Raw genomic sequence first — 27,742 nt, 5'->3', positions numbered from 1 at the left:
AGGGAACGGCGTATCTTCTTTGGCTTAGGGCGGCTGGGTCCAGGTAAGGAAAGGTTTCTCTCTGGTGGCGGTGGTCCGGCGGAAGCCATTTCACAGAACAATAGATGCACGTATACACGGTGTGGCCTTGAGGGATGAAACTGCCGCAGCTAGGTCAAGCGTCGTCTTTCCTCCCTCCCTCCCTCCCCGGGTGGACACGTCATGTTACTTTAAACCAATTACAGCTAGCAGCAGAGGGGGGTAGGGATGCATGGCCAATCACAGTCCGATACGTCATATGACGTCAGTGATAACGCAACAGAGACATGCACTGCGCAACCTTACCGCGCGGCTTGGCCAGGCGGAGGCGGAGGAGGGAGCAGGCGGGTGGGGCAAATCTAAAAATAGTGTCGAGCCAGACACTCTGCGCGTATATGGGTAGATGAACCGCGTTAAGTGAAAGTTCGGTTCTGGCGAGGCACCGCGTATATGAGAAATTGCGTAAAGTGAAACCGCGTAAAGCGGGGTACAACTGCACTCAAAAAATATAAATTTCCTTCGGAAACGTAATAGAAAAAAGTATTATTTTTCCCCAATCTCTCAACATAAATATAAATATGAAGTTCCGTGGTCGACCTTTTCCGAATTTTAACCTTTTCATTAAATCTTCCTTTTTTGCCTACCGAAAATTGTTTTTTTTTCTCTTCTCCCAGGGGTGAGGGCGTGGTACAGTCGACAGCGGCGGCTGTGGTGAAGAGGCTGCGGGATGCCAGGGTCAACATCATCCTCCCACACCATCACCTTCACGGTCAGTCCTGCACCTGACTTTTTACTTTTATGTGGCAAAAGGGATTAAAGTAAAAAATATACCTGTATGTTGAAGGATATCACTCTGTGTTGGATGTCCACTACTTCTAACATCATCAATAGGGCCTAGAAAAAATATATAAAATAAATCAACATAAAAGGGACTAAATTAAATTGTTTTGGCGCTACAGTCAAGACAATGATTCCTTTACGAATTTTGTATAGACAAGCATCAGTACAGTGTAGTTTAATGCATACAATACATGCTGAGTCAATGCAAACTTGTATGACAATTGTACTGTCTTAATGAGGTCACGATTTACGTATGATTACAATAACACAAATTTTACCGACAGAGAGGAAAATTTTCATGTGAACGAATTAATCCTGTTACAGCTCTGGCAGGTTGGTCACAGCCACTGCAGAGGGCTGCGCGCCATGCCGGTGTTACCTCCTTAGCTCAGCTGGCCCAAGAACTGCACCAGAATGATCACCTGCGTCGACAATTTCGAGCTATGCTGGACACGCACAGCCGGGTTTTCCACGTCTTGGATGATGTGTCCAACATGGACCATGAGGGACTCCACCTCAACGTGACAGAGGGACGGTACGAGCTGCGGGTGAAGGGACACACACCGCCTATCATCCTGGCCCTGCCCACCAGTTCTCACGCCCGGGCTCTCCTGCTGGCACTGTCTGATTACCTGACGGGCGCCCACCACCCTGATCACGGCTGTGTGTCCTGCATCACTCCAGGTCAGTGTCACTGACAAAACTTAGTTCCCCCTCGCATCCAGGAGGAGGCAGAATTGTAATCTGAGTTTTTAATCATTATGATGGTAATTTAAGGTTTGTTGAGTACTGTAGTATATCTGAGAATTAGATGTATGCTATTGAATCCGAGTACAGCAGCCCACGTATATTACATAATATAATTGGCGTTGAAGTGTAGGTTCTACATGGAACAGGTAAAACATCATTGAACAGATGGATAATACCTTAAGGGTCGCTGCTGAAGGAAACGGCCTCAGCATCTTTACGCTCATCTTATTATAAACGAAACGAAGCAACTCTAACCTACCTACTTACCTGCCCTACCCTACCCTACTTTATCTTACCTTACCTGCCCTACACTATGCTGCTTTACCTGCCCTACCTTACCTTATGTCCTTTCTAACCTCTCCTAACCTAAACTGCTTTACCTAACCAAACTTAACCTGCCTTACCTAACCTATCTAACCTAACCTAATCCATATTTATTATTATTATTGCTGCTTTTGTTATTATTACTTCTACAAAACAATTTCAAGATAACATAGTTCATTACCACAGACAACGAGATCCACATGAAGATGCCTGGACTGGTGGTGGTGGCGGTGGGTGTACGAGGACCCCATCCCTTCCTCAACACCACTCTCCAGTCCTTACTACAGCACGGCCTCCACCCACATCATACCCATTTCTACCTCTACAACCAGGTTAGTCATCCGCTCACCCTCGCCCATCATCCATATTAGTGCGGTAGATTGATATTTAAGAATAAATAATCGTAGTGATTGTAGTAGTAAAGTTAATGTTAGATGTAACTTAAGTAATGGTAATGATAATGTTATACCTGGTGTAGGTGGAACAGTACAGGGGTGAGGTGGAGGCGTTTGTCCAGCATCTGCGTGAAGGAGACAGTCACGTGACGCTACTGGAGGCTGGAGAAGAGACCCAGGACGAGGGAGCCATGAGGAATAAGATTCTGTGAGTATACTTATCCTGCTGGTGTATATCTGTTAATCTTGTTGGTATAACTCATGGTATACCTGTTATCCTACTGGTGTACATCATGGTATACCTGTTGTCCTGCCGGTACATATATCTGTTATGATATATTGTAGCATATAATGTTATCATGATAGATTATATTACAGTATATATAGCACATCTGTTATCATGTTGGCATATCTCCTAGCATATTTACCTTAAGCTATGTGTCTTATCCTGAAAGCAGATGTTTGTATGTATATCCTGCAATTATATTACGGCATACATATTATCCCCGAGTATATATAGTACAATTTATCTCATAGTACAGTAAGTTCTCGCTTAACGTCGTGGTTCCGTTCCTGAAAACCGCAACGTTAACGGAATCAATTTTCCCCATAAGAAATAGATAAAATACGGGAGTTACGTTCCCCAGCCTCCCTTTGCCCCATGAAATACATTATATATGCAGAAAATCAATGGTATTTTTATAGAAAATAGTACCACTTCCAGCACTAACTTTAATCTTGTCAGTGTTGGTCCGGATAGTACGCACTGTTGTGGAAGTTAGACCTAGAGCAGCAGCTATGTCCACCGCACGTTCCCCTTTTTCAAAATGGTTTAAAACCCCCATTTTTGTCGCAAAGCTAATGGTCTTATGTCGTTTCTTCACTACACTAGCATCAGTAGCACTTGATGTGTGCTTGGAGGCCATTTCGAATTGTTAGAGTACAGTATTAAGAGCAAAAACACTTAAACACGTACGATTCCTGTGGAAGCCAAACAAAGACTGGCGACAATTGGGGACGCTGCCACGAGTTAGAGGCAGCACGCCAAGACAAGAGAGGGTAATGCTCATAAGGAGTAGTCCGTGACGATGCTAAAAACGACGTTATATCGAGTCGTCGGGACGTTAACAAAGTTATTTGTATCTAAAGAGTAGCGACATTATAATGAAACAACTTACTGTACTGTACTCTTTACCCTGACAGTATTTTTCTTAATACTGTACATATACAAGTTGCCCTGTGAGTATATCTCTCGACTCTTTAGTGGCTGAAAAATTAATATTGCTTAAAATCTCAGTACTGTATACAATAGGTACTCTTTTAGATGCTGATTAAGATTACAGTATACCTGTGTGGTCCCTCGGTTAACGAACACAATTCGTTCCAGAAGGTCATTTCATTAACTGAAAATTTTGTTAACCAAATCCATTGTTTCAATGGGATATTGGGTAATTGGTTCCAGCTCACCGAAAAGTACATACAAAGTAAAAAAAAAATGCAGTAAAGTACACTTACTTTGAGGTATGTATGTAGAAGGTTCCTGGTTGATGATGATGATGGGAATTAGAAGTGGGAGGAGAAGGGAGAAGAGAAGGAAGTGGGGCTGGAGGAGAAATCACCTTTCAGGGACCCATGCTTGATGCAGTTATTTCACCAATAAAATTTTAAGTTCATTAGGTGTAATTCAAGATTATTTTATTTAAATCAACATATTGTCAATATGTTAACTAAAGTTCAGAATGACCAATAATTTCAATGAAAAATGCAAAAATATTCAAGACACCAACAAAATGGCTGCTCTCGACAGTAAACAAAGCCAGACTGAGCCTGTACTGCATATATTATCAATATGTTAAATAAATGTTAAAATGACTAATAATTTTAATATAAAACATTCTAAAATGTTAACTAGCACAACTTTATTGATATTTACTCCATTGGAAACGAAAGTAAACATAGAACAGATTACTGAATTGGCTGAGTACTGTTGCAGTGGATTTCTCCCCTACAAACGCTGTTTGTCGCTGAGTAGCCGACCCCGCGAATTCCCCAGTGTATGCCTCGTGGTCTAGGTCAACCAGCGCCGCCCACGGAGCGGGGGTCAACTATCTACCCACGCCTACCTCCGCTATAAGAGACCTGACCTCGTAGTGACCTCTCTCTTTTCTACCTACACCAACCAGCAAGCAACACCTCCTCCTCCTCCTCCTCCTCCGCTGCTGCCTGGCGGCCCTCGCTCCCGCCGGAGAGCATGGCGACCCACAAGCTTGTCCTCCTCTGAGCATCCTCACCAACCAGCTCTCTCTTCTTCTAGCTACAGCCGCAGCAAGCTACACCACCTCCTCCGCCGCTGCCTGGCGGCCCTCGCTCTCGCCAGCGAGCATGGCGACCCACAAGCTGTCCTCCTCTGAGCACCCTCACCAACCAGCTCTCTCTACATCACGCTTGTAACCACGCTGCCACTTCCCAGCACCAAGCTGCATTGTACATCCAATACAACATGTATACAGAGAGCACTGAGTTTCCTTTCTCCATCCCATCCTGAGTGCGAACCAAACCACCCGTACCCCACACTGTACCCCCTCAGCTGATCAGCTGATTCTCACAACAAAACGTGATGTTTGTAAGGATTTCGTTAATCGAATTTTTGTTCGTTAACCAAATTGAAGATTCTTATGGAAGGCAATTTGTTAACCGAAATTTCGTTAACCGAGGGACCACTGGGTACTACTGTATGTTGTCGAAATGTTGAAATGTTGATATTTAATTGTCCAAATAGTCCATGGAGTTTGAAATTTTGGCCTTAATCAAATTTTCGGCCCCAAACTCCTCTAATGGGTACCCCTTGGTATCTCAGGATACCATATCCTCCTTTAGTAGGTTGAGAACATCCTCTTGTGAGATTTGGGAGAAATTCCACTTTTTGGCCCCCCAAAAAATCCTCCCTTTCCTGTCTCTGGACACCAGATTCTTGATCAACAGGTCAAGGATGAACTCTGCTAAAGACTTTGTCAAAATCCCTTTTTCGGCCCAAAATTCCTCTTAAGTTCCCATTACTTCTACCACCACCGGTAATGCAATCACCACTAATACTACTACTGTACCACCACCACCTCCCGGCAGGCAAGAGTGTATACGGCTGGGGTGTCACTGGTTCATCAATATTGACTCATATGCCTTCCTTAACAATGAAATCCCCGCCCTGCTGCTCCACCTAGGTCACCCCGTGCTGGCCCCTGTCCTTAGGTGAGTGTCTCTTAGGTTAGGGGAATTACTGAGATACGTTGTTATGTGTTTAGAGTGTTAGAAGCAGATTTGAGGAAAAGTTGGCAAACCATTTTTCAAAATCATTTGGGTATGCTAGAAACAAATATATACAGTATATATTTTTTTGCCACCCTTGATTTTGTTTTCATACTGAAATTGCAAAATTAAAATGGCCACTGTATGGTATGGAATCAGACCACCAATTTCTCTGTTTTCAATAAAAATGTTCCTCACACTAATTTCACAACATATTGAACATTATTCTCATGTGTCCAGTGTGCTGGTAGGCATCAAACTCATGATGTTTGATGCAATGATCATGTCTCTATTCCCTTCCATTCAGAAGTGATGGTCATTTTAAATTTCCCATTGTGGCTACTTTCTTTTAGAAATTTCACCAAGAAAACAGCAAAATCAAGACTGGCAAACAAAGCATTCATTTTCAGCATACCCAAATGATTTTGAAAAAGTGATGTGTCAGCTTTAACTCAAAAATGCTTCTCACATTCACGTTCCCTTAAAATTATTCTTGTCTCTCTCTCTCTCTCTTTCCTTTTACCTGTTAATCTTGAAAGTGTAACCTGCTTACCATACTTTTAATCAGTTAATTATTATGTATTTGTAACCATCATGTTATTTCTAATTGGATATACTGTACTGTACAGTAGTTAGTAATTATTTCAGTATCAACAATATGGTCTGCAAAACCCATGTGAATTTATGACGATTTTTCTGAATTAATATACAGGTATACAGTATTGATGTCTCGGTCTGTTGGTCTATCTTCCCATTTTTTTGCAGAGTACAACGAGGGATTGAATCATCATTTTGGAGAGACATTGATGGCATCAATTCCAGCCCCACCTACTCCTGGGACCACGCCGCCCTAATGAACAACCAGCCCAGTGCTCGGTGAGGAACACACCGGGGAGTTCGAAGGTTCTGTCTTCCTGAGACCAAGTTGATACGAAGCTCTAAATGAGAGTTAGTTATGTCAGGGGAGGATCAGTATGGTCACGTTCCCTTGGACCGATGTATCATTCTAGAGTTTCCAGAGCTAACAATGAAAAGATGATTCGTGACATAAAAACTATGCATATACACATCATAAATGAAGAATTATTGCACTTGGTAGTAAATGACAGTAGATGTTAACTATAAAAAAATCTAATTAAAATTAATTTTCTCACGTCTTACTTCTTATCTTAAATATTCTTGTGCTAACAGCGGATACTGGCATGCCTCATGTATCCGAGGCGTGTATGTCATCCATCGCGACATCTTGGAGCGTCTCAACATGCCCTACACACACGCCCACAGTGTACCCAAGACACATGCACACCCGGACACTGACCTAGCCTTCTGCAGCGCTCTTAGGGAGGCTGGCGTGCCCATGGTAGCAACAACAGCTGTGCCCAACATTGGTATTCTGACCAACAACACCCACCATCAGGTCAACACACAAAATTTGCTCACCCTCGAGTCAAATCCTGTTCTGTGGAACTACATTTACCTCACTCCTACCTGGCGAGAGATTATTACTGGGGCATTCTCCAAGGTTATGAGGGTAAGTGAGATGTTCTCCAAGGTTATGAGGGTGAGATGTTCTCCAAGGTTACGAAGGTAAGTGAGATGTTCTCCAAGGTTATGAGGGTAAGTGAGATGTTCTCCAAGGTTATGAAGGAAAGTGAAATGTTCTCCAAGATTATGATTTCTTGTAGAACCAACCTGGTCAACAGTTGAGGGTTGTAGTGAGAGGCTAAAATGATAAGCTTGAGATGTTGAGTGCCAAAAACAAATGAGAGAACATGAACAAGATCACTCAAATATACCCAGAAGACACACATAGGGATTCCATACAGTAATATTATTACCTGTGCTTTTAGATTAAATTTGTAATGAAATATGTAAACTACTTCTGTATTTATTCTACATTTTTAACACCCAATAGTATCTTCTGTTTAGCTGTTTCTGTGCATCAGCTGAAGAAACTGCTCTAAAATAGAGGTTTCTGTTTAACAATATGAGTTTATTATCCACTCTTTACTAATATGTATGTGTGTGGCGACCTGTGGTGTAATGGTCAGCATGCTCGCCTCACAACCAAGTGGACCCAGGTTCGATCCCCAGGCAGGGTGAAAATATGGACAATTCAATTCATTTCAGCTTCCTTACGCCATTGGCCTCTGTCTACCCAGCAGTAATTGGGGACCTGGATGTTAATCGATTTGCAGATTATATTCTTGGGTAATGGTAAGCCAATGCAGTTGGCAAGTTGTCTGGTCTTCTCGGACTACAGGGTATTCCTTGACACTGGGTTATGCAGCTCGTTAACTTAGGGTGTGGTTGTTGTGTTGGCGACAGCATTTACACCTTAAACAAACTCACGCCGAGGTGGCCCTTGGGCCGGCCATCCTTGTTATACGAAGGGCAACCATTATTATTCATTATTATGTTTGTATGTATGTATGTATTTCCATGCTCTCCATGATGAATACAAGAGCAAGGATGTGACCCAACACCAAACTGACAGATTTCCAGGGTCCTCTTTTATGTGGCTTTGACATCTTGTGATTTAAACTCGAATGACATCAGGTGACTACTATATACAAATCAATCTATCAATCGACCCAGTGTCCTCGTCTTGTGAGGTGGAGGCATTACATATTACTGATCCACAGTATTGCTTCGAAGGTATCTCACTATTTCTAAGTTGGTCTAACACTGATCTTTCGACTTTAAAGGCGCTCCAGTACTCTACACACACACACACAGTATATGTGTTGTGTTTGGAAACTAAATCAGATTTTTTTAGTGTACTGTGTTGTAAGGACCTATCACCTAAGAATGTAGTAACTAAGGGAGCCATACATAGTTTGGGTGTCTTGAGCTGACATCACTAATTAAGGATTTGGAGAGGAAAGAAATAAGATATGGTGAGAGCTGAAAACAGTTGATGGATTAGGTATTAAAATGAGTTTTGTTGAGCTGAAAATATGTATATACAAGTGCTTCTTTAAGGTTTACAATGTTTGTTTGTCGTCTCGGTAGCCGTGTGACGAGGTGTACCAGTACCCCACATTTACCCCGGTCTTCGCCGAGGACCTCCTCTCCATGGCCTACCGCATCGACCAGTGGTCTAAGGGCACCTCTCTGGTCAGTCCACTCCCACTCCAGGTTTTGTGTTAGTTATTGGCTGACAGAATCATTGCTTGTCAATTGTTCATTCACTGTTATTCAGACCCTGATACTCAGCACCAAGTCTTGGCTTCTCTGTTGGATAACATAAATATATTTTATAATTTGTTGATGGCCTGATCCTGATCCACTGAATCAAGTATGTCAAAAGGATCCTAATATATCTAAAAAATAATCATTCAGGAGTTGCAGTGACTTTAATAAGATAAAAAATAAGCTTTAGTGATTTAAATATTAATGACAAATAAAAGAAGAGGATATTCTCATAAAATACAGTAAATGTGATAAACAACTACTTCTCTTTCACTTAAAACACATCCATTGCTAAGTTAAGTTTCTAATTCGTTTTAATTTTTATTGAATGTTGGGATTCTTTTTTCCAGAACCAACTCAATATATTTCATCATTGCACCTTTAATTTTGTGATACATTCCACATGGACCCATTCCTCATGATACATTCCACATGGACCCATTCCCCAGATGTATTCCACATGGACCAATTCCCCATGATACATTCCACAAGCAATCTTCCACCATTTCTTGCTCCTCTCCTTGGGAGGGACATAGCACAGTAAGTCCTCGCTTATCGTAGTGGTTCCGTTCCTGAAAACCACAACGTTAATGGAATCAGTTTTCCCTTTAAGAAATAGATAAAATACGGGAGTTATGTTCCCCAGCCCCCCTTTGTCCCATGAAATACATTACATATACATAAAGTCAATGGTATTTTTATAGAAAATAGTATACAGTAGTACCCCGCTTAACGCGGTCGATAAAACCCACAGGGTACCGTGTTAAGTGAAAACCGCGTTAAGTGAACAACAGAACATATGGGATTAATTCCAATAGGAACCAGCCCGACCCCCAAACTCCACTTTTTGAAGACACATAACTATGTTGTAGTAAAAATAACATCTTAATTTTATGATGGTACATGCACACAATTAATACTTAAGAGAAATAGAGAAATACAGTCGCCAAGTTAATGTCCATTCAAATAATGGACTCAACTCCCTCGCCCTCTTCTCACACTACACTGCTGGCTCTTCCCTCTCTGAGAAATTTTGGGGGGAAACCACTAAATTTTAATGAATAATACCTCAAACTAAAGTTAGGATAATACAATTGACATTGCTGGATTCCTTGTAAGACCAGGAATATTTTGAATATAAATGTCATATATTTTGCACAAAAGATAACATATTTACTGAGAGTAAACATTATATCTAAAATTTGTATGTCTAATGCAAAATCTATGATGTTTATATTCAAAATGATCACCAAATTGTAAGAATTCCAGCAATGTAAATTATATTCTGGCCGGGTAATTTGTATGAATTTTATGAGCTAAAACAAATATCTTCAGTTAATAAAAAAAAAAATATTCTTCAAGACACTATCTGTCAATCAAAGTACCCCACCTTGCCTCCCCCTCCTCTTCCAACCATGCTGGTCAGTCCCAACCCTCCCCCCCACCCCACCCCCCACCAATCCTCCCTTCAAGAGATGTTGGGTGAAAAAACTAAATTTTAACATTTTGTATTAAATAATACCTCAGATTAAAGTTAGGATAATATAATTGACATTGCTGGATTCCTTGTAAGACCAGGAATATTTTGAATACAAATGTCATATATTTTGCACAAAAAATAACATATTTACTCAGAGTAAACATTATATCTAAAATTTGTATGTCTAATGCAAAATCTATGATGTTTATATTCAAAATGATCATCATATTGTAAGAATTCCAGCAATGTAAATTATATTCTGGCCGGGTAATTTGTATGAATTTTATGAGCTAAAACAGGCAGTCAGGCAGGGTGGCGGGTGGAGGGTGGCGGGTGGGGGGTGGGGCGAATCTAAAAATAGCTCTGGAGCCGGACACTCACCGGTATACGTGGAAAAAACCAGCGTTAAGTGAAAGTTAGGCTGTGGCGAGGCACCGCGTATACAGTAAAATGTGCTAAGCGAAACCATGTTAAGCGGGGTAATACTGTACTGTACAGTAAAGCCTCTGATAACAACGGTTCGACCAACAACTTTTCATATTTAAAACCCTAGTTAATTTAGGACCCAATTCAATTTACGTCCTTATTTCATTCGTATTTACGATCAAAATATAAGAAAAATAAAATAAAATTACATTTTCATATACCCGGTAAATAATAACTAAATCCTGATATGTATTATAAAAAAAAAAATTACTGTAAAAAAAAATAAGAGCGCCTTGCGCAAAGAAGCTGCCTTGCTAATGAGTGGTAAACAACATTCGGAGCTTGGCGGGCCTTATGTTTTCACACATCTGGAACAGGAACAGGAGAAAAACTTTCTCAAGTTTCTTACAGCATTTTTGCGTCCCTATTCAACATGAGCAAAAGAGCAAGTGATGGTAGTGTTGTTTCAAAAGCTAATAGAAAGTGTATAAGCTTAGCTGAGAAACTAGATGTGTTAAAACGATATGAAAATGGTGAGAGGTCTGTGGATATTATATGGAGCAAGCAATGAACAGAACAAAGCATTAAAATTTAAATAAACGCAAATGACCTCTACATAAAGAAGTATAAAGAGAGAATAAAGCAGCTGTGCAAGGTTCTTTCGACAGCTTTATAATTCGAAGGCCTAAACCATCAACTTCAGCTACACCATCAAATTCAGCATTATAAGCAGCTTCAACATCAACTTCAGGTTCAACATCTTTTCAATCACGGAACTTCGAGCACGACTTGCCTTTGTTGCACTCAGAAAAGTACCACTTCCATCACTAGCCTTAATCTTGTCCGTGTGGGGGTTAGACTTAAGGAAGCAGCAATGTCCACCGCACGCCCACCTTTCTCAAAACGGGATAAAACCTCCATTTTTTGTAGCAAGGCTAATGGTCTTAAGTTGCTTCTTCACAGCACTAGCATCACTAGCACTTGATGGGCGTTTGGAAGCCATTTCGAATGGTTAGAGTACAGTATTAAGAGCAAAAACACTGAAACACGCACGAACACTGTGGAAGCCTAACAAAAACTGGCGATGCTTGGTGATGCTCTTCGAGTGAGAGCATAGCTTGCCAAAAAATGCGCCATACAAAGTAGTCTGTGACGACATTATACTGAATCGACGGTATGTTGTCCTAATCATGGATATATAAAGAATAGTGACGTTGTAACGAAACAGCGTTATCGGGGACAACGTTTAACGAGGAATTACTGTATTATGTAATCTTCCATAACCCTCTGTAGGACTCAAGGAAGGATACGGGCCTGGAAGAGGTGCCAACAGTGTCCCAGTGGATCTCACAGCTGAGACTGGACCGCCTGCTGGAGAACCTCTTCACTGAGGTGTTGAAGCACCAACAGCTCATTTCCTTCCCTTTCAGTTTACCGGTAAGTCTGATTACAAGGACCTTGTATCAAACTGGAGAATGTCTGGGGAAAAGAGTGGCCTCAATTTAATTTTTTTGAGACTACTGGTTCTTAAGGGATATCCTACAGTATCCCTGCATGAACAATGCCCCACCTTCCCTCCATGGCTGTGTGTGTGTGTGTTACCTTTGTTTCTTGTAAAATATATATTTGTATATAAACCTAATAATCAAAGAGACACCGAGGTAAAAAAAAAAATTCTGTATATTAACAGCTTTTGGTTAATACATTAAATATATTAGTACAAATTGGTAGAGCACTTGCACTGTCATAACATTCTCTTGTTAAATATTGGTCCTTTGCAGGATAAGGTAATTTACTCACTGGTGGCCAGGTTCCGTCTGGGGGAGATAGCTGGCCTCCCACAGCACCACGACTCATCCTCCATTACCTTCCACTTCTACCTCACCCCTTCACATCACTACCAGGTACTAATGCCATGTTAATTCTACCAGATGTGGAGAGGGGGTTGGTATGGAAATCACAGGTTAGAGACAAAGTTTATTTCTAACATTTTGACTACACAAGAGAGCAAGCCAATAGAAAGTAACAGAATTGTATACAGTATATACAAGTGTCTTTCATCCATACAGATGCCTTATTGCTATTGACTCTCGCAATCACCCAATAAGTAAGACAGATTTTACCATCTTTACCATTTGACATGACACAGCTCATAGTGGAGTTGTTCCTTACATACAAAGTCCAGCCAGTCCTGGGCACCCTTAAGTCCTCTACTGCTTTCCTTTCTTTCTAATGGCAGTGCAGTATAGTACGTACTGTATAGTGTAGTTATATGTATAGTATTGTAAAACATTTAATCAAATGTCTCATTTGATGCTTGATATTCTTTTAAATAGGTTGCTATTTTGTTTGGATGGGTAGATAATCCAATATTAATAAAGGCAGTATCAACCTGGCGATAATGTGCCACAATGGCGGATGCAAACAAACAGCATGGCCTCTACCAGCCAATTGGCAAACCATAGCAAGTTGCTGGATAGCTCTCACACAGATGATGGCCAGTGGAATTAATGCTTGTTTAGGGCAGCATAATTTTGCCAGTCAGTACATCATATGCCAGATTACAATCCTTTACTGTATTTGTATAAACAATAAAATGCCTCAAATTGCTTTGACAATACAAGTATACAGTGTACTTGATACTGTACCAATAATAGTAATGCAATATCAATACAGTACTGTATGTTTATAGATAAAAAAACCAGCTGCATAAATAGCAATAGCCTATGAAATTCAAGCAGTGATGTGACAGGAGACATAATTTGACCATAATTACCGCCTTGTAATCCTCCTCCACAATGTACTAAAGAAAACGAAGTACAAACTTGGCATAATTTCCTGAATAAGAATTAAAATATGCAAACAGTGCACTCTTGTCTGCCCTGGAACACTTACTAATATATGGTACTATATCTTCACAGGGTGGTGAGCTGGAGTTCCCAATGCAGAAATGTCGCTTGAAGCCAGAAGTAGGTGATGTGCTGGTATTCCCAGGTCGCCTCACCCACCCTAAGATCCTGCACAATGTCACCGACGGCAGCCTCCACAAAATGATCGTTCACATAGATACTGAGATACCTAATTACCAAGGGAAATAATTCACCTCTTGATAATACCCAGTCATTGTTTATAAATTAACTAGAGTCTTGGCACTCTTGTGATTATTGATTGCTGTATTGTAAAAACATGCTAATACCTTCGTGTATGTTTCTTAGTACAGTATAGGTAAATTCTCAAAAAATCAAAAGGTGTTGATATCACAGTCTAGTGATGATTTCAAGAGTAACTTACACATAGTTTGATAACAGAATTCCTGCCATCAGATAAAATACAATTTGGGTCTCCAACATGATGTACTGAACTAATATTAGACTGCATGACAATATGATCAGTTGATAATATTACTTTAGTGTCCATTGATGTATGGTATTTGCACAATTTCAGCCTTTTTCGAACTGTTATCCACCGGGTAAAAACAAAACATGGAGCGCACACACACACCGCTTAAACCATCGTACACAGTCCTTCACAATAAGAAGTGTCTAACAAGTATCCCACTTTATCCAGGACTTCTCATGAACCCCAAGAGCCTTAAACTTATTGGTTGACCTAAAGAGCCCTCTGCTTTCAAGAAAAAAAATACCTAATAAGGCTGTGTTAGAGCCACACAGGCTTGCTCTTTTTGTATTGTGTGAATTACCAACTTGAGTTGCTGGGAAAAAAATCACTGACAAAATGCACAAATTCTCCAACCAACTTGAGACATTGGATAATTTGGACCTTTTAGAGAATTCAACAAAAGTTGACCCACAGAATACTGGCATTTCAGAAATATTTTTTTCTTTTCTACTTCACTAATGATTGGTTCCATTATTATAAAGGTAAATATTAATGTATTGCATCTTCAAAAATAAATATTTCCTTCTAAAATTACATTTGTCTTATACACCAACACAAATGGTTTCGTGTACTGTGCACCCATTACCAGAAATATGAATGGAAGAGCCTGAGGTCCTCAGCCCACTCTCACAAAGCCTATACCCTATATTGTACTTTGGTGGCCACAAGGTTAATGTAGGGATTACTGAAGGTACACTTTATGGAGAGTTTGCCCTTATTACAGGTACTGAAATACTGTAGATGGTTATTATAAAATTACAGCTAAAAGTTTCACTTAAAATGTATGATTTAGTTTCACGAACAATACTGTACTGTACAGTGGTCCCTCGGTTAACGAGCACAATCCGTTCTAGAAGGTTGCTCGTTAACCGAAAAGCTTGTTAACCGAAACCATTGTTTCAATGGGTTTTTGGGCAATTGGTTCCAGCTCACCGAAAATTGCCTAAATTCAACAAAAAAGGTAGAAAAGTACACTTACTTTGAGGTGTGTATGTAGAAGGCTCGTGGATGATGATAATGATGGGAATTAGAATGGGGGTGAAGGAGATGGGAGAAGAGAAGGCATTGTGGTGGAAGAGAAGTCACCCCATGGTGCCATTTCACCTATAAAATTTTAGTTCTCTTGGTGTAATTTAAGATTATTTTCTTTAAATCAACACTGCACTGCATTATGTATTGTCAATATGTAAAATAAATTTCAAAATGACCAATAATTTGCTTGCAAACACAGAAAAAAAGCATTTAGTTGAAGAGAGTCTCAAGCAAGATGTTACCTCCACTGAAAAGACAGAGACTAATGCCTGTTTGGCGTGTTGACAGGCTGGATGGCGCGCATAAAACTAGTTTCCTTACTTTCAATTATGTTCAATATTTATTAAAATTACTAAAAAATTTAATACGTATTAAACTTTTAAAATTATTGAATAGTATAAACTTCTTGATATTTACTAAAATGGTAAGAAATATAAGCCCTAAAACCGATTACTGTATTGGCGGACTAATACTACAGCTGGTGGACCGCCAAATGCAAGCAAAAACATGTTGGGGTCGGCTCGTAAGAAACTCGTTACCGTAATCGAGGGATTGCTCGTTAACCGAAGTTAAGAATCTTATGGAAGGTAACTCGTTAACCGAGGGACCACTGTATATGGCAGCGAGTTTCTTCCAAAATATATTCAGTGCTGCTAGCTAAAAGTTTCTCTGACAATGAATAGAGTATTAGAGAAAATTTCCTCTAAAAGTTATAAGATAAGAAAGTATCACCAGGGGTATTAAAAGCTTCTTCCTGTAAACCAAATATATTCTGTAACTAAATGAGTATAAAAAAATCTTACTAAATAAACTTACATTCTCAATTTGAGAAATTTCTGAATATGAAACATTCAAAAATTCCTTTTGAACATTTCCTGAAATGCAAGAGAACAGTTACAAAAACTCTGAATACACTGCAATTCAATGGCAAAATCATCTCTAATAAATAAATCATTAAAATTACAAAAACAATTTTTAAAAACAATTGTATGGATTAGAAAACTTAACATCGGGATACTTAATCATAGTTACACCAGAGAGACAGTGCAGGGAGAAGCAGGTCTACTGTTCAATGACAAGTCTATTCTTTAATGACATGGGGATCCAGGCAGTTACAATCTCTGATAATCACTCACATGTCTACAGATCTTTCTTTTTCTGAAAATATAAAGGACCCAAGGCTTGTGTGCCTGCATTCATGAGGCAATAAAAAAAACAACACACTGTACCAATAAGTGATTCTCCCTACTATACTGTTCTGGCTACACTTACAGCTCTATATCAGAAACAATAATAATAATAAAAAAAATAACAATCAGAAAAATCACCAATTACAAAGCTCACCTCTACAGTCACTGCTACTGCCATGGACATGGACTTAACCTGAGTGTGAACACATTGGTCAACAACCTATGTAACAATACTCCATCCATATTCTTGCTCCCTTGGAAAAAGTTGCTATTAAGGGTTGATGCCTCTTTTGTGAAATGTGAGCAAATTATACCTCACTATCTTGAAATGTACAATACTACCTAGGATACCTTAGTTCTCTGAAACAGGTGAAAAAAATATTCATTATACTTCGGTGACATCATTAAATATGAATAAGTAAATACAAAATCTCATGTCCTGAGGATCATGTTCATATATTATGGCATCTAATTGAATGCCACAGATTATATTGATTATTTGTTTTGACCAATCAGATCATACTTCACAAATCACAGACACAAGGCAGAGGTCAAAATAAATGAACTAACTTGCCCAGATTTTTACATGGAAGATGCTCAACCAAACAGAAACTATCCCCAAGGCAGCTCAATACTGGACACCAAATGGTGTGTATCACTCAGCTGGGGGTATGACCATAATGGGAATGTGCAACGTGTACCATGTAGTATCAGACAAGACACTCCATCAATCCAAATGCAATAACCTCAATGCATACAAAAGCATTGACTCTCATCATCAAAGCCTAGCTAGGTTTCTACATCAGCTGTCTTTATTCATAATTGTATCAAAAGTATGTTAAAAATATGCTTAAGTGTCTAATAATCATTATGGACAATTGCAAGTCATTTAAATTTCCTCTAAAATCAACCAAATCTGATCTTAGTAATTTAACCCCTATGCTTCGGGTCACGCCATATGGCGTGCTCTTGTAGAACTTCAGATCACGTCATTTAATGTTTTGATTTTTCGTGGACCTACAGGTATTTGAGTAAAAAGGGTGGACCTGGCTAGATTATGTTGCGAAGTCGATTTAACGCGAGATACATTCCAAGAGAGGTCGCTTTAAACCAAATTCGCACTAAATCGAAGTGTTGTTTCAATGGAATAATTTAGTTTGGTACTTGAAACACAAAATACTAAAAAGACTGAGAGTCTACCCAGATGCACCTCAGCCTTTCTCCTAGAATAAACAAAACATTGTTTTTTTGTTGTATTATGTTAAAACAAACACTCATAAATCAACAGAGCTAAAATTAAGGGATGTGAAATGGTCTGTTTACTGTCTGGGAAGATGGGAGGGAGGGAGGGGGAGATGAGGTGATATGTTTGACAGTTGATGCCAAGGTTTAGTGCTTATTTATTTATCTGTCCTTAAGAGTGACTAAGTTTTTCCCTTATAAAATGTCACTGAACTGACATTGGAGAATATAATTAACATTGCTGGAATTCTTATAAGACCCTGATTAACTTGAATATAAACATGTTATAGTTTGCACAAGACAAAAATTTTAGTAACCATTTAGCACATTATTTTGAGTACATGTACAGTACAGCTTTGCCCTTAGGACGGTGTAGCGTGCCCAGAGAAACATTAGGCGCAAAATTTTAAATATGATGTGCCAGATTGACTCGCACAAAATAAGAGATTCGCTCTAAATTGAAACATTGTCCTTGAACTTGACTCGCTTCATGTGTTTCTACCCCAAAGCACAAGACTAGTATTGTGATCAATTACTGGAGCAGTAATAATGATTTTTAATAGTGTAAATAGTAATAACATAGTAAAACAAGTGTCCTGTACCTCATACTGTCTACAAATTAGTGTTGTTTTCCTCGCACTATTGTGTCACACAATTTCACATTCTGGACTCTTCCTAGCCCGTGTTGCCAACCTGTAGTAAGGACCTGTATTTATTTCCTGTTTATATCATGCAAGACCAGTTTGTAAAACTAGAATTGCTTTTTAAATGTTCCCAAATATACCCGCATGGGGGGAAGGGGGGGGGGTGCTGAACATAGCCCGAAGCCCAGGGGTTAAGATGTCTGCTAAACATTCCAAGTTGAATTTGATAAACAAACACCACAAAAGAATCCAGCAAGACTCCCGACATGAACATAAATGTCAAGTTTCTTGATACTGCATTCATTAGTCTTTCACTGTGCTTATCAACTTCCTGTACTTAAAAGACAGACTAACCACTTACCATGCAAGAATCTCAACCAGTGTTTAATGATTAATAAAAGATTTTAAAATGTAAATAGTGATAAGAAAATATTATCTGAGAAGCCAGTGTGACCTGTTCCGACATACAGTACAATCTATCATATACTGTACGTCCTTAGTTTTCCTGACCCAGGTTTTGATACAATATATGAAAGGTTCCTGTGCCCATACACAGTTGCCAGTATTACATGACTTAAATTATTAAAATTTGAACACAAGTGAAAACCAGAATCACGACAATAGTAAATGTCAATAATTTGAAAAGTTAAGAGACCAACTAAATAAGGTCAGTCCTCTTTTGTCCATTCCAAACAACCACGACAGCTCAAACACACGAACTATAGTGTGTTGGGCCACCACTGAGTTTTGTGTAAAATAAGCAGCACTGATTAAAGTTCTTTAGAAAAGTACAAGTATACAACTAGAGTGTGAAGCTGTCATTAGCAGAGAAAAATATGGTAAAAATTAAGGCAGAATGTCATCAAAGCCAAAGGGATATTATTTTACCCTTGACAAGTTTTGGTAGTGAAATGGAATGTTGTTATACAAGTTAAGTACAGTAATGCTTTCTTCTCACTGTTTATTATGATGCAAATTTTGCAGGTGAAATAAAGAGAAAAAATGGGTGGAAAGACCATTTTTTTTTATAACTATAAAAGACTACCAATTAATGTTGCCACTAATACTATACTGTCAGTGTTGTAGTCTTCTCAGGCATCTCTATGTTATTCTCAAATTTATCATCACATCATTAAGCTTCCAGAACACAAAAATACTTCACTCTCAGTCCACAAATTTGAACGAATTTTCTACCATTATCCTATATACCAGCGGTTCCCAACCTCAGGTCGGGGTGTCCTCAGTAGGGTCGCGAGGGGCCTTCAGACAATTTTAAAAATATAATACTTATCATAAAGTCAAAAAAACTTTTGCTAAACATTCAAGCTATACAATATATTATATGCCTGAGGGTCACGACACCGTATTGTTGGGAAATTTAGGGTCGTAGCCATAAAAGGTTGGGAACCACTGCTATATACAGTAGTACAGAACTTCAATAGAATCATTATTTAACAGTATTGCACAGATCTATGACATTCATTTTGTCTCTCCACAGTTAAATTGGTTGGTTCCCAGCTAATAACCAACAAGGCTGCCAAAATTTAATAAAATCAGTAAACCCGTGTTGGAAATACTTTGCTCACGAACACTTTCGTACAGACACATACATACATACATACCAGGGCTGTGGAGTCGAAGACAAAACCTTCGACTCCGACTCCGACTCCGACTCCTCAAATTTTTATGCTTCCGACTCCGACTCCTTGGCCTATTTGTAACAACTATTTCTACCATCCTAATTGTAATTTGTATGTTGTAACCTGCATAGGTAAAAAGTAAAACACCGTGGCTATACTGCTACAGCTTTATTAATGATCTGGACGATATTTAAGAACTACAAAAAGATGATAGGCTTGACTTTCAAAGTTTCAATCAAAAGAAAAATAAATTAATTAAGAATTCAAGATATTAACTAGAAAACACCATTTACATGTATATCAAAAAGTTCGATCTCAGCATATGAATTTTGTTTAAGCTCATAATCTGATGTGGATCTAAATGATGATCCTACAATTCCTTTTAAAGTAAAGTTATATATTTATGTACATTAAAGAAATGAATTCCTTATTAAGGAAAATGGATAAACCTTACATGATTAAGTTATTAAATTAAATTTGCCTTAATCTCACCAAAAACAGGTTGTAGCTAATTGTTGTGTAGCTGAGAGCCTCTGTGCAGTTTTCAACGAAACAAAATTTGATATAATTCAAAATTTCAAATGGTAAAGAAGAGACTATCGTCCAAAATTATAGTGCTATACTGTGCCTGCTACAATAAATTCATAATAATGCTTATAAAATGGAAATAAATTCTTTTAATAATTTAAGAAAATTAGTGGGATCAGTGGAATCACTGCAATGAATATGCCTGAGTTCATATATTTGTTCTTAGGAACAGAATAGCTTCAGTCGGAGTCGGAGTCGGAGTCTGGACAATTTTACCGACTCCGACTCCACAAGCCGAAATTTCCTCCGACTCCTCGACTCCGACTCCACAGCCCTGATACATACATACATACATACATACATACATACATACATACATACATACATACATACATACATACACAACATATAAAAAAGAGTATTTCCTGCAGAAGTGATAAGCAGCATTCATTTCAAAACAGAATTTAATCTATACAGTTATCAAAATTTGGCACATGATGAATAGAATGATGAATAGAATTGTTGAGGAACATTACTTACAAACAAAAGTACTTACTTAAAAAAAAATTCTAATAAAACAAATACATTACACTAAGAGCATTAAAAAAAAAATGGACATTCTTGCAACCTCAATAACTAAAGTGAACATTCATTCAAGAATATTTAAGGCAGACCAGGTACATAATACTGTACCTCAATGACCTGCAATAACAAAATAGGTGTTCCAAACCCTGTACAGTGCATCTCATAAAGGTACATTCTTCACCCCTCACAAAAAAATATTATATACCCTTGATGAAGCAGAGGATACACCATGCAACAATCACCCAAGACTTGGGCTAAAATAAAACTAGTTTAAGAAATTTTCATCTTTGAACATATGTACATATAGGACCTTTCTGCCTTAATGAAAATGAAAGCCCTATGCCTTATACACTGGTTAACATGATCATTAATGCCTCTTGGCCTAAACAGCTGTGTATCTTACCCTCTGTACCCTGATCATGGGAAGTAAATGGCACAAATGGTACTGTATATGGAAAACAATATACAGCAAAGGTTAAGATAACACAACACAATGGAGGCCATCTAGAACAGATGTTAAATTATATATAAAGCATAATTTCTATCCACACACTGAGCACATGCTAAGAAATGCTCCATTCATCACATACAAATAACAGCCATCTTGTATACAAAGTGGAGGAAGAATACTTTTCATAATCATCTAATTACCACGATCAGACATAAGTGTTCATTCTTAGGACCTGTACATGTCAACATACTCATCTTCCATTGGGTGGGTTTCTCCCACTACCACAAGTGTGTGTAAGGGGTCACCAAGGTCAACTTCAACCATCTCCTCCAGTGTACATGCTTTCAACTGTTGTGTGCTTGTGCCTATCCTGGCCAACCCTATCACTAACTGATCTGGACCTACTGGTGTTGGCCTCCCTTGTGATGCTCTAATGTTTATGGTTTCTACAAGCTGTGCAGCAGCCTGCGACATGGTCATGAATCTTGGGGGTTCGTATATTTTCCGTCCCTTGACTAAGTTTTCTACACTCTGTTCTTTCACCTTGATATCTAATAAGCATAAGGTATGCCAGCCATTCTCCAAGTTACTGCATATTTTGTCATAAAAACTGTCCGGCCTCCACCCATCTTGCCAGAATGGTATGGACACTGCCTCCCCAAAAGAGTAAAGCTGGAGCCCACAACAGCCAACAGCATTCAATATTGATGCATTGTGAACAATGTTAACCTGAATATTTTCATCTAAAGCACGAACTATCAGATCTGTGTGAGTGGTGGCACTAAATGGATCTCCAATGACCAAGAATGCAACATCTCCATTGTGAGTACTTTGCAAGATTTCTTCCGACTTTTGTTCCACCAATTCTCTGTCTGCCACTATAATTTTTCTTCCAAACAAAGCTTCCATTGCTTCAACACCACCGGCCATGATGGAGGTGTACCCTTCCAGGAATATTCGTGACGACTTTCTGATGAGGTCAAGGCCCTTAACTGTCACATCACCTGTCAACAGAAACACTATATGAGGTACAACTCTGTGTGATGATCAAATAGGGAATTATCCTGTTATTCTGTATTAAAACTGAGCTTAGATCAGATGACTCATGCAGTACATTAATAAGCCTACAGGTTGGCATCCCAGGTAACCTAACTTGTGTGGCTGAGAATATGTTCCAGAAACCCACTAAGTCAGATAACCCTAAAACACTGAACCCTCATAAATGCATCATTCATTAATTTGGATTTTGATCTACAGTCATGCGCCGGTTAACGTCCGACCGAACAACGTCCGATCGCATATACGTTCGTGGCCCCCCCCCCAAAACAATAAAAAAAAAAAAAAAATATCCGTGACGCCTGCTGGACCACCACTCCACGACCCCCTGACGGAGACATGATGATCCTCCCCATACTGGTCAGATATTATGTGTTAAAGGAATAAGCTTCCTTGATTAGGCTTTTTTTAAACATTTGCCTCCAAGTGTAATGCTAACCTACATCTATTGAGGACAAAATCTTTCACCCACAAATTGACAATAACACATTTGCTGTAATCAGACATATCTAGTTGCCTCAACAATTGCAACTCCAGTTGCAATTTCAAATTCTGTGTCATTACAAAGAAATAAATAAGTGTCTGGTGTACTGCACTCTAAGATTAAGAGAAAACGGACGACTCAGGCGTCCTGAATTGAGAGAAAACGGACTCCTATGACGGGGCACTCAAATAAAGACACATGGCTACATGTTTTGTGGACTACCCACTGTACAGTATTGATGGTATATTTTTCATCACTGTAATAAACCTCGTCATGCCTATGTGTGTTTCTGATAATTACCATAACATTATATATTTATATATTTAGCGGTTGTACAAACACAAAGCCTCACACATGCCACTCAGACTGACAGACTTGACAAGTTTTACCAACCATAAAGACAGTTGAAGCTTTAAACATCACTCACAATGGATCTTGAATATTCCAAGTGTAATCAGACATAGCTAAGTTGCCTCAACAATTGCAACCCCAGTTGCAATTTCAAATTCTGTGTCATTACAAAGAAATATATAAGTGTCTGGTGTACTGCACTTTAAGATTAAGAGAAAACGGACGACTCAGGCGTCCTGAAGTGAGAGAGAACGGACTTCTTTGACGGGGCACTCAAATAAAGAGAGACATAGCTACATGTTTTGTGGACTACCCACTTTACATTATCCTTTTCATCACTTTGTAATAAACCTAGCCATGCCTGTGTGTGTTTATGATATTTACCATAACATTATACAGTATATATATATATATATTTAGTGGGTCTAAATGGTTGTAAAATGGGAAACTTGGGGTTGGGTGCCTGGAACCCCCATTAGAATAAATCCGATAGGTTTATGTAATTTCGGACAACGTCCATTTCGGTTAACATAACGTTTCCAAGAACGTATCTAGGATGTTAACCGGCACATGACTGTATTTCGTAAATCTTAGAACTAAACAGCTGCCAAAATCACCTAACACACGTTAGATGACTCAAGCAGCCTGGGAAGCGCGTGCAGCGGTTTGGTATCTCTCAAAGGTCTCATTTAAGATATTATGTCAGTAATTTCGATTAGGTTAGCTTGCACTCATTAGGTTTCAGCAATGCTTGGTTTAATCAATAGTAATACTATACATCAAATACTGAGTAAGTTCTACCTGTGAGTCCCACCCACAGATACCAATTTTCCTTCTGTGGAGCACGATCTATTAACCTCTTTCCCCGACCTCTTACTACTCTCCAAACTTCAACTGTCCAAACCTTTCTCAAATCACCAACTACAACCTTTATACCTCCTTCCGTTCTACGGGAGGTGTATGCGCCTATTGCAACACACGTACACCTATAGCTCGACTCACGGATCTTGAATCTTATCTTTATGATGTCATCTGGCTCAAAATATCTCTACCAACTATGACTATTTTTCTTTGTTTCCTATACTGTTCTCCCAACTCTACCAACTCTTTGGAACTCTTTGACTTTCTCACTTCTTGTCATGAGCCATTGCTATCCACACACCCCAACACTTGAGATCCTCTACCTAGGGGATTTCTATGTACATCACAGAGAGTGGCTTGGCTCTGCAAGGGATGACCCAGGTGAAGCCGAGGCACTATCTTTTTCCTTACTTAATGATTTGGAACAAATAATTAAACACCCTACACACGTTCCTGATCAACACGATCAACTTGCTAACATTTTTGATGTTTGTTTTACCTCTAACCCCTCACACTATTCATGCTAAATTTCTGCCCCCTTAGGGTCTTCTGGTCACAATCTTATTTCTATTAAATCAAACGGGGCACGACCACCTCCCCCACCCAACCTCTAAATGCCAGCTATGGCGTTTAGAGCACTATCGGAGGGCAAGAATTCTTCTCTGACTTCCCTTGGGATGAATGTTGCTTTTCCACTAGGGATGCCTCGGTACGTGCTGACAGCATTGCTGGGGTTATACAGGGTGGCATGAGTGCATTTATCCCATCTACCAAAACTTTCACTTTACAATCATGGTTTGACCGCTCCTGTTCTCTTGCTTGTTGGGAGAGAGATAGGGCATATCAAGCTATCAATGTCTCTCCTCCTCCTATTGCCCACTCCTCTTTCATTACTTCTAGGAATCTTTGTAAGGTTATTCTTCATAGAGCCAAGTGGAATTTTATTAAAGGAAAGACCGCTGTCCTGACAAACTCTTCTTCAGTAAATCCTTCTAGTCCTTAACCAAAAACATCTGTAATAACTTCTGCACTCCCTCTTTTACTCCTTTCTTCTGACCTGTTAACTCTTTTGCCAACTCTCCCCCTGATAAAGCCAATGCCTTTGGCACCTTATTCTCCTCTAACTCCACCTTAGACAATTCCCACTCTACCCCTCCTACCCCTGCTCCTTCTACTGATCCTATGAACTTTCCTATAATCTCCACTCGCAGAGTTGCTGGTGTGTTATTCAGGTTGGAGGTAAGGCGCATGGACCGGACAGAATACCCCCTCGTGTTCTGAGGGAGTGTGCTGAAGCTCTGGCCCCTGTGCTTGCTCGCCTCTTTTGCCTTTGCCTCAAAACCCAAACTTTTCCTTCTTCTTGGAAGCATACCTTGGTTCAGCCTATCCCAAAATGGGTGACCATTCTAATCCCTCTAACTATCGCCCCATTGCCCTAACTTAAACCCTCTCTAAGATTTTCGAAACTATCTTGAACTCCCATTTTCTCCATTTACTGGTGATCTGCTCTCCTACTGCACCCATCTTTGGTCATCCTCTCTTAGGGATTATGGGGAAACTTTCGTCGTAGCCCTCGACATCTCCAAGCATTTGACAGGGTATGGCACAAGTCTTTGTTTTCTAAACTTCCCTCTTTTGGTTTCTCTCCCCCACTTTCTCTTAATCTCTAGCTTCCTTGAGTACCGATCCATGGCAGTTGTTGTCAAGGGATGGATCTCTCGCTCTTTCTCTACCAATAGTGGTGTCCCTCGGGTTTCTGTTCTTTCACCAACTCTCTTCCTTCTTTTTATCAATGATTTACTTTACACTACAACTAATTCTATCCATTCTTACGCTGATGATTCTACTCTTCACTCTTCTTCACATTTTCCCTTTCCTCCTAACTCTCAAACTAGATCTGTTTCTAGAGCTGATATCATTACTTCTATCAATGCAAATCTGTGCAGTATCTCTGAATGGGGAGGTACAAACTTGGTTAAATTCAATAGTAATAAAACTCAGTATTTACCAGCCACACTTTCTAAATTAGATGATCTCCCACTAATTACATTTCAGGACACTATCATTCTGCCAAATTCTGAAATAAATATGCTAGGCCTCACCATTTCTTCCAGTATGTCCTGGAAATCACATATCCTTAATATAGCTAAAGCTGCCTCCCGAAAGTTGGGAATGGTGTACAGATGCCGTAGCTACTTCACTCCTGAGCAGTTGCTTCAAGTTTATAAGGGATTCAGTCATCCTAACTGCTCTCATATCTGGGGTGGCTCCTCTTCTGTCAAACTGTTAGATAGGGTGGAATCAAAGGCATTTCATCTTATTAACTCTCCACCTGTAGTCAACAATCTTTCTTCCCTTTCTCTTCGCCACAATGTTGCTTCACTCTCTCTCTTTTACAGGCAATGTTCGGTGGACTTGGCAATCTGTGTACCGTCGGCAAGGCCGTGGGCTCGTAACACACGTCTTGCCCGCGGTGCCCACCATTTCTCTGTGGATGTCCGTCACACTAGAATAACCCGTTATAGTACCTCCTTCTTTCCTCACACAGCCAAACTGTGGAATGCTCTGCCTTCTTCTGTCTTTCCATACTTATACAATCTGTCTCACTTTAAAAAGCTGGTTTTCCGGCATCTTCGTGGTGTAGATTAACACAGTATAACTTTTTTCTTCTCTAATTTCAATTTCTTTCTGTTCATATTTTCTCGCCCCCCAGGCCCCGTTGTGGGTCGTTTGACCTGTGCCCGAGTGGGCTAATTCCCGTAAAAAAAAAATAAATAAAATAAAAAATTGGCTTAAAGTATTATGACGTGTCCACCCGGGGGAGGGAGGGAGGGAAAAGACGACGCTTGACCTAGCCGCGGCAGTTTCATCCCTCAAGGCCACTCCGTGTAAACGCGCATCCATTGTTCCGTAAAATGGCTTCCGCCGGACCACCACCCCCAGAGAGAAACCTTTCCTTACCTGGACCCAGCGGCACTAAACCAAAGAAGACACGACGTTCCTTAAGCTACGAGGTGAAGTATAGCATCATCCAAGAGTTGGAGAAAGGAACAAGGCAGGTTGATTTGGCGCGCCAGCATGGCGTGAACGAATCTACGATCCGGACTATAAAGAAGGATTCAGCCAAGATAAAGGAGCACATGAAGATCACAAAGTCTACAGGTGCTTCTATGATCAAGTATTTTCACAACCAGGTGCTTCTCAAGACAGAAAAATTACTTGCGAGGTACTTGGTGCGTCAGGCGCGACGGAACATGGCGGTCGACACGCGCTCTGTTAAGGACTACGCACGTGAACTGTACATCGCAGTGGCACAAAAGATGGGAACTTCAGAGCCCAAACCCTTTAATGCTTCCTCTGGGTGGTTACAGAGGTTTAAGATCCGGAACAAGATCACCAATATAAACATTGGTGGTGAAGAAGCGAGTGCTGATCGTGCTGCGACTCGGGAATTTCCTCCGTTTTTACGTGAGATTATGGAGGAAGGACAGTACACCGACGACCAGGTGTTTAACATGGACGAATCTGGTCTTTTCTGGAAAAAACTA

At 39.7% G+C, this 27,742-nt stretch overlaps 2 protein-coding genes across 4 annotated transcripts in view; one reads left to right on the top strand and one right to left on the bottom strand.

Annotated features, from left to right (window-relative positions):
- Positions 1-14,878, top strand: part of LOC121868820 (multifunctional procollagen lysine hydroxylase and glycosyltransferase LH3-like) — a 37,097-nt gene extending 22,219 nt beyond the window's left edge. The window contains exons 4-14 of one of the 2 annotated variants that reach the window (XM_042369780.1): positions 693-787; positions 1,183-1,542; positions 2,119-2,264; positions 2,411-2,535; positions 5,451-5,573; positions 6,396-6,506; positions 6,822-7,161; positions 8,646-8,750; positions 12,025-12,168; positions 12,513-12,635; positions 13,653-14,874. In XM_042369780.1, coding sequence (XP_042225714.1) covers positions 693-787; positions 1,183-1,542; positions 2,119-2,264; positions 2,411-2,535; positions 5,451-5,573; positions 6,396-6,506; positions 6,822-7,161; positions 8,646-8,750; positions 12,025-12,168; positions 12,513-12,635; positions 13,653-13,829 — 1,849 coding nt within the window. In that variant the 3' untranslated portion in view covers positions 13,830-14,874. Of the gene's footprint in view, positions 1-692; positions 788-1,182; positions 1,543-2,118; positions 2,265-2,410; positions 2,536-5,450; positions 5,574-6,395; positions 6,507-6,821; positions 7,162-8,645; positions 8,751-12,024; positions 12,169-12,512; positions 12,636-13,652 lie in introns of both variants that reach the window. The other variant, XM_042369781.1, reaches the window with a different exon arrangement.
- Positions 14,879-20,716: 5,838 nt separating this feature from the next.
- Positions 20,717-27,742, bottom strand: part of LOC121868821 — a 35,054-nt gene continuing 28,028 nt past the window's right edge. For both annotated transcript variants that reach the window (XM_042369784.1, XM_042369782.1), the window contains exon 7: positions 20,717-22,446. In XM_042369784.1, coding sequence (XP_042225718.1) covers positions 21,668-22,446 — 779 coding nt within the window. In that variant the 3' untranslated portion in view covers positions 20,717-21,667. The remainder of the gene's footprint in view (positions 22,447-27,742) is intronic.

The sequence above is a fragment of the Homarus americanus genome, unplaced genomic scaffold (genome assembly GCF_018991925.1).
Source record: "Homarus americanus isolate GMGI-L3 unplaced genomic scaffold, GMGI_Hamer_2.0 scaffold30535, whole genome shotgun sequence".
Classification (NCBI taxonomy): domain Eukaryota; kingdom Metazoa; phylum Arthropoda; class Malacostraca; order Decapoda; family Nephropidae; genus Homarus; species Homarus americanus.
This window is presented reverse-complemented; position numbering and strand designations above follow the sequence as displayed.